General features: G+C 42.4%; 1 protein-coding gene across 1 annotated transcript; it reads right to left on the reverse strand.

The window, feature by feature from the left end:
• Positions 1-272: 272 nt before the first annotated feature.
• eef1e1 (eukaryotic translation elongation factor 1 epsilon 1) lies at positions 273-7,694 on the reverse strand. Its single transcript, XM_085418432.1, has 4 exons — positions 7,562-7,694; positions 6,190-6,387; positions 3,772-3,867; positions 273-2,102 (listed from the first exon to the last, which is right to left on the reverse strand). Exons 1-4 carry the CDS (start codon positions 7,643-7,645, stop codon positions 1,959-1,961), a joined length of 522 nt encoding a protein of 173 aa, XP_085274558.1. The 5' UTR covers positions 7,646-7,694; the 3' UTR covers positions 273-1,958.
• Positions 7,695-8,479: the final 785 nt, after the last annotated feature.

Below are 8,479 nucleotides of genomic sequence, written 5' to 3' on the forward strand. Positions count from 1 at the left end.
GTCAGATGCTACGCGTTCAAAACTGCATTCCGATCTAATGTTAACATAACCGGGAGGACAAGGGCTTCTTTAATGGTAGAGAACACCATAAAAATGCTCCAGCTAGTCACAAGGCTCACTCAGATGACTGCAAGCGGTTTATATCCTTCACATCTACTTTTATAACACTTGCCACAAACACACAGCGTGCAGTCTTACAGAACCCTGCTGAACAATAGCTCTGTATTCTGGCTGTGCAAAACAAATTCATGAAGAAATCAGGGGTCATGAGCTGCGGATCCCTTTGATTTATTGGCACAGGATGAGCATCATGATTACACCGGATAACAAACCGCTGAGGTTTAAGCAATGAACAATATGCAAGACATGCTGGCGGGAAGGGGATTTAAAACAACAAAAAAACATGGCTGAAATGTCAACATCTAAAAACAGAACGATAAAGCTATGAAGAGTATTACATAAAGTTGTCAGTCCCACCATGTAAGAGCTGTAAGGTTTAAGTAAAGGATGATTTTATGGCGTTACTGCTCTAACCCTACCTCATTCTGCTTTTATCGTAGCTTCATGATGCTAAAACACAGGTTAGACCAACACTGCCATGATTTGGCCTGTAAATGGTGCTAATAGCAAACAGCCAGTCAGCAGCAGTGAGGCTTTCGGAGGCACTGATTATTGTTCACATGTCACAAAAAGATCCCTCTGCCTCTGGGTGCTCTTCTTCTCTGCGTGGCCCTCTCTCCTTTCCTCCCTCGCTCACTCTCTGCCTCCCTTCGTCCTTCTCTCTTCAGTAGCCCCATGGGAGCGTGAGGGTTGAAATGACACACAGTGGCTGACTGTCGCCCAGGGGCCTGGGTTCTGGCCTTGGCTGGCTGGATCTGTGTGGCAGCTGGTGAGCCCGCTGCCCTCTCTCTGGCCTGCAGCATCAACAGTGGTGGTAGTGGGACTGATTGGAGCCTCACTCTGATCTCTGACTCTGGGGCTGACGCTCAACTGCTCACTGCTGCCCACACAGCTGGTGGTGAGGAAGTGGAACACGGAGCGGGGATGTAATCAGGAAAAGAACAAAAACACGCACACAAGCACACACACAGAAACTAAACCGTCCACTAAATGCACACGGAAAAACGAAATCCTAACATAATAGCATCAGATACAAGGAGACGATGGCAATACCCACAAGTCTGTGGGGTCACGATATGGAACCTGGAACATCCTAGAAATGGGACCGACTGTGAGGCTGCACGGAGGAAGCAGCGTTTCCCCAAGGACATAACGTGCTTCCAGTTAAGTAACATCTTAAACCTTCTTTGAAACTGTAATACTTATCACATGTTTGAGTTCAAGGCTCAGATTAAACAAATAATCATTCATAAATAGAAACACCTTTCAGTCAAGCTAGCAGCATTTTACTGCAACCCACAAAGCCACACAAGACTTTCCAAAGTCAAAAACAAAACAAACGGCCTCAAATCGTCGCTCCCATCATCACTGAGTAAGCATTGAGGTGCCAGACTTCTCATAGTGTTAGCATTACTGAGTCACCAAAGGGTTACAGTGACAGACACCCTTCTTTCCTTCACTTCCTTCCTTCCTAACGCTTCATTAAAACAAAAAGCCTACTCTATCAGGCAATATATTTATTAAAAACAGTGACCTTGTGTGAAAGAATGATTGAACTGAATTACATTTGTAGTAGCAGTTATTCCCTTTATAGTACCTAACATAGAAAAACTTTGTGTTCTTCGCCTATCCTACATAACCAAAGATAAGAGTACAGGTTTGCGACTAAAACAAAAACATCTAGGCGAGAATAAGAATCTGAAACGCAGAATATCAGTGTTACAGTATGGAAGTTATGATCGTGATGTGACGCAGTCTTGGTAAGCACACGAGTTGTCCAGATCTGCGGCAGGATAGTGATGAGTGAGACTGGATAGGCGGAGGGTGGTGGTCAGGTCTCAGTGGTGTCTGCTGGTGTAAATTCTGTTCCTGAGCACAGCTACTGGAGGGAGGTGGTGCCGGACACCAGGGTAGCGCTGGATGTGGTCGAACCAGCGGGTAACATTCACATACTGCTCCCTGTCCTGGATGGCCAAGTCAACCTGGGAAAGAGAAGATCATTGGAGGTGACGCGTTTAACCGCATCGTGAAGGCGAGTTAAACTGACAGAAAATCTATTTAACACAGTCAAAGATGGTTTAACATTCATGAGTTTCCTCCAAAAACAATCAAATATGAACCATTACAAGTATAAAGCAGTGCGTTTCCCTCTTCCCTCAGTTTTATCCTGTTATCAAAAACATGTTAATGCTGCCTATCTGGGTCTCAAATACACTCGCAAAATAGATTCTTAAACACGAGTTTGACTTCCTGGTTAAATAAGGATGAATACAATCAGTAGAATTTACTCTCATTTTGGTGAAAACCTGGATACTTTCTTCTACACTATTTAGAAATCCCATTAAATGAAGAAGGAAAAAAGGAATCCAGTTTTAGTGAAACTCTTATGAGGAAAACAAAACGCTAAAGAGAGGCTACATGTAAGCAATGCTTACATTCATGAGATCACATGCGAGAAGTGTTGATGCACTGGTTTAGGTTGGTTTGAATGTTCTCATCTAAAAATAATTACACTTGAAGAACAGCTTCATGACGGCTGCCTTTTTTATGCACTTTTGATGATGTGCTCTGATTAATATGGCACTCATATGTGATATAAAACATGTATTTGTCTCTGCTGTCACAACTGAGCAGATATCAAAGCCTGAAACAAACCAGTTACAAAGTTCAGCAGATTTCACATGATGATAATCACATGGTAACCAATTTTACACTGGTTTTCTTTTAGTTGCAGCATAATGCAGGTGGACAACTGGGAATATTTGAAGCACTAAAATGGCCTTGGAAAACATTATTAAGCGTGTTTTTTTTAAAATCACATAATTAAGCGGAATATGGAAATTCCTCAAAACGGACAACGATCCGGCCTACAACCATTCCAGCATCAGTCAGGTTTAATGTTTGTGTAAAGTAGTTTCCCATGAATTGAACATCAGCGCAGGCTGTGGTTAAGGGTCGCACTAGCTGACCTTCTGTCCCCGAGGTTAAAAACCACACTGACTGCAAACCAAAGTGACGCCCCTCTGCCTGGTGGCGTGGAGTGGGAGGAGGTGGGGGCCTTCCATCTTTGCCACAAAAACTGACATCTCTGAACATGTGATCTCCCCCCGCCTCCGTCTCATTCTGCCTTTCCCATTTCTGAACTCGCTTGTTTTTTTATCCTGTAAGGCGTAGCAAACTTACTTGTCCCTGGTCTGAGGGTAAAGACATCACTTTATGCCACATCGCTTTATCTGACTGAGGAGAAGTGAGAATCTGTTTATAATCTGTGTGTTTATTGCCAGCTTGTCCTCGGTGCCCTGTGGCCATGTGACTGGTCTAATTGTACGTTATGCAAGATGACAAATTCCTTATTAAAGTTGAGGTTTGACCGAAGTGATTGTTGATAAGGAGAGAAAAGCGTGAAAGATGGGGTGGATAGATGAATCCTTGGTAAATGATTGTAAGAATGTAATTAGACAAATAACTTTGAAAAACCTAAAGACAAGTTTCTAAAATGTTTGGTTGTTACAAAGTGTTTCCTAGAAGCACATTATAAAGATTCAAAGTTAATGTGAACACCCCAGAATACATTAAGTTGATAAATGTGTAGAAACATTGAGGCTTACGAGTGAAGTCGGCACATAAGGGAGCTTCAAACAGGTAACTTACTATGACTGGATGGATTCCATAGTACATAAAAACATCAGCTAAGGTGAACTGGTTTCCGGCCAGATAGACCTTGTCTTGCAGGTAGAGATTGAGGTCCTGAAAGAGGAAATTTCAAGAGCATAAGACACGCTATGCAAATCAGGTCATTTCTTATGATAATTTATGCATTATGGTAAGTATTTCAATGCAAACACAAATGTCTTAATGTGACAGATGGACACATTATATGAATCACTAATGAAGCATCCCTAAAAAAAGAGATGCTGGGACTACGAAATGTTACTGTCTTGATGGACGGTATAGACTTAAAGGGGGCACATCAGCAGGTTCATTAACCTATATATCTGTGGGTGCGTGAGGTACACGAGTCTGGTTCATGGCTTGCGTGCGTGTCTGTGTGCTGCTATGTGGATAGGAATAATATGTAACCTGAGGGGGAATGTCATCTCTCCCCATGACTGGCGACTTAGCACAGATGCTGTACAAAACGGGCTATTTGTTTACTTCTCAACCAAATGACTACAACTCTCGCTTGCAAATCTAATGAAGCCGTCTTAAACTTGGGCGGCACGTCGTGCACTCCTCAGTCTGTGTCTGTGCAAGCAAAGTCGTGCATGGAAGTGCTGGTCCCTGGGGAAGGGACCATCTTTAGCACTTGTACATTGTGCGAAGGCGAGGGAAAACTCCAAACACACACAGAGCATCTTGGGGGCAAATGGAGTTATTGTGCGGGAAGTGTGGGTGATGCCAAACAAGGCATGAAGACTGCAGACTTCCTCCCCTTCCACAGTCAGATCCTTGCTTTTCTGTAGCCTACAGCCATCAGGCTGAAGCCTAGTCGAGCATCAGAGGAGAGGCAGCTCTCCTGCTGCCCTGCACCCAGCACATGGAGCTCAAACCTGGGTTCTTTGCTACCTGCTAACTGTGCATCAGTGCTGTTGTTGCATTCAGATAAAAATCCTACAGAACAGTCAACTCGAGCTGATGAATAACTAAGAAAAGGAGATACAGGTGCACTAATGAATCACACCTTTTCTTTATTATTTCTGTACAAACTTGATGCTCCAGATGCTATTTTTATTGTTGCTGCCATTCTTGGACTCAGACACAGTGATCTCTCGAGTTTATACCACTTTCATTTGGCCTTCAGGCAACCATAGCCGTCAGTACTCTGCTCAGTACTCCATCCATCCATTTTCTTATCTGCCTATTCAGCCTTGGATATAGAGGGAGGTTGAAGCCTGTCCTGGCTGACACTGTGTGAGAGGCTTTTTACTTTCAATTGTAACACCTGAAAACATTAAACAGGAGTCAAAAAAACAGAATAAGTGAAAATTATTTCTGTTTACACTGAGAGTTTACAGTTTTGTCAAAAACTGAATGATCGTGCTCTCCACTCACTGAAGACAAAGTACTTAGCAGATGCAATCATTTGTATACTACAGCATTTGCATGCTGAAACAAAAGATAATAGTCAAATTGAGTGGCAGCAGGAAGTCTTCAATACTGGCCTGATTTGTTTAAAGTGGAGTGACAGACTTTCACCAACACTCAGCTTGTCTCTGGGTTCAGGGCCAACCCAAACTGGCTTGTTTATCAACATATTACATGAGTGACAAGATGTTTACTTCGGAAACAAGTCTCAGCTTGCGAAGCAAAAATGTCTTATTTGCATCCTGGGGTGAGAAAGTTTAAAAACTCCTCCAGATGACACTTTTATCTGAGCATAATTTAATGGGAGATGACTGGTGTGCTTAAAAGGAGAGCGTTAAGGACGCGGCTCAAGCAGCAGGACAGGACAGGGGGCCACCGGGCACCAGTGCTGAGCTGCTCAGGGCGACTTCCGTCTGTAAGTGGCACCATTAAAATATTTAAGAGGCCTGTCCAGATAACATGCTGCCGCACAGCATGACTTCTCAGCCATGCCACAACAGCGTGTCACGCTGAGAAGTGCGCACATACACACACACACACACAAATGCACAGACACTTCACACTGACAGGACAGTGCCAAGAGGCGCGCGGCATCCAGCCGACCAGCGGCTGACGATCCGTTTCACGCTGACTGGCGTCAGGCACATTAGAGTATTTTGCTCTGTCGCGTGGGGCCATGTCACTGAAGGGCCATACATCAGCCCGTATTCCTGTCGCTCGCGCCTTAATAAGGCAAAGAGACACACACATTGACCCAACTGGTGGTCACAGGAGGTCAATGTGGAAGAAACTGTCAAAGAAACTCTCAAAGAAAGAGAACAATTTTAACACTGATTTTAGCACAAAGAAAAAAATAAGACTTCTAAGCATGCTTGGAAACATCAGGATTAAAATCTGGGATCATTTTAAGTACGTATGCATTTAACTCTAGAAATGCTGTTTCAATGAAAAGGAAAGGATTTCCTTGAAAATCAGCTCTTTTACCTTTAGGACGGTCTTGATGTCTTCCTTTGTGCAACTGTCGAGTTTGGTCACTCTGTACTCGAGCCACTGCTGCACCACCGCTCTGCTCTCTGCGGTGTCACCCAGCAGCTCTGGGCGCTTGGCCTCTTTCGCCAGGTGACAGGCGATGGTCACCAACCCCACCAGCGGAGGACCATTATTATTCTGTAGCACAGGTACCTGGAGGGCGAGGAGTGACAGTGAGGGGTAGTTACAAACAATCATTTGAATGCATCAGAAGCCAGCACTGTCTTTCTAAATAACACGCTTCATTTCCAGTGATTGCAAAACGTCCCTAATAAATGCATTTATTTTATTAGACTGTCTGGATCTCATATGCACGCCGATTATCAATGTGTAATTTGGAAAATACTGATTAGTGAAATTACGATGGACGGTTAGGTTGATATCCAGAAGAAAGAATTTAATATGGGTGGGAAAAAATACTTTCACAACTTTTCCTTATTAACCTTTCACTACAGCATCCGTTAAAAAAATCTGGAGCAGATTGCTACCCCCACTTCTACAAAAACATTATTTACTGTTGTTTTATTTACTGACATATAGATAGATAAATTCAAATATCCAGTAGCTGCATTTAAAAACAAACATACGTCCGGTCATAAATATGAATAAAAGGATAAAGTAATTAATGTTTAAAAAAAAAAGACTGTTTAAAAATACAACAAAAACGGTTTAAGGTTTTTAGGAGGACGCAAAATGTGTATGAATGAGTGATGATGATTCGATGATAAGGGCTTCATGTTGAAACTCTAATTTGTTCATACTTTATAAGACATTATTATCAATAGCTATAATTTTTCGCAATTTTCCGTTTCGCAAATATGTTTATTTTCCCCTGAATGAAAATAAATTGCATAAAATAAATAACAAGAATTTACTATTATTAGTACTACAAATTAAATTTATATTATTCTAAACATAGTTCTATATACACTACTAGAGTTCACTTGCTCTGTCCATCCCATGGTACTGACAGCTAACTCCTCCCCTCGCTTAGTTTCAATGGACGGCTATAGACAAAGCATGGGGCTACGTCTATTATAGCTTTATGCTATCCACTATCCTGACTTTTCCCAACAAGACCGCTGGCAAACACATCTCTCTGCGTGGAAATGCTGGGGTAATGGAGAAACTTAGCTGACAACAGACGAACAGCCCGATATAGGCACACTATAAGCACAGCTTTATTTCCAACACACATGCATGGCGTGTTAGCACTCCCCTGCTATAGCTAGGTGTCCCGGTTACAACAGCTCGGAGGGCGCCTTTCAATTAAAATGGCAATTGTATCACCTACAGTAAATGACACAATAATGAACCGTTATATCACCTTTTTATCCCCCTGCGTACTGTACTTATTCGCCTTTTTTTGTCCAAGGTATTTCTCCAGCGAAGATAGCTCCCGCAACGCCATGTTTGTGACTGTCGGACGGGCAGGGTAATGTGCGAATGATGTGATTGGCTTAAAGTCGCAATTCCCGCCCACTCACGCTTGACTGACTGAAGATTTAACCAAAGAAAACTTGGCATACGAATCCTTTCATTGTATTGCATCAGAGCTTCGCCCAACTTAACCGATGAAACCAGTCTGTGAAAAAATAAAATAAATTAAAATACAGATACCTTTATGTTTTATTTAGTAAGGGCTATTATATAAAATTGCTATAAAATTACTTTGTAAGGAACTATGATGATAACAACAACAACAACAACAACAACAACAACAACAACAATAATAATAATAATCTCCAAATAGATTACATAATTTTTTATTTCAGGAAACAATGAAACTCATTCCTACATATACATTAATTTGATCATAGATTTATTGCAGATGTTTTTTAGATCAACCTGTGGATGCAGGTTACAATGCAAGGTGTCGCATGAAATTCACTGGGTTCAGGTATTTTGTTTTTATGACTTTCACACGTTTACACCCAAATAAATGTTGCTGCCATGGGTGGAGGAGAGTGCATCTACCAGACTGCAAAAATTGCTAAAAATCAGCTCAGTGAACCTGGCACTGGCCTGGCCTGGCCTCTGAGCTCCCCAGATTCTAGACCAATCAAGCGTTCATGGGATGGGATGAAACAAGCCTGATTTGTAGAGACCCCACCCTGCAACCCACAGGATCTAAAGGAATGCCAGCGTTTTACTGCCAAGCACAGTAGTACACACCCAGAGGTCTTGTGTCTTAGCCCCAGCAGACCAGAGCTATTATGGCATCACAAGGCAACCCGCAGTATTG

The sequence above is a fragment of the Rhamphochromis longiceps genome, linkage group LG9 (assembly GCF_057381845.1).
Source record: "Rhamphochromis longiceps isolate RC_006_pf linkage group LG9, R_longiceps_female_GT1.1, whole genome shotgun sequence".
NCBI classification, from domain to species: Eukaryota; Metazoa; Chordata; class Actinopteri; order Cichliformes; family Cichlidae; genus Rhamphochromis; species Rhamphochromis longiceps.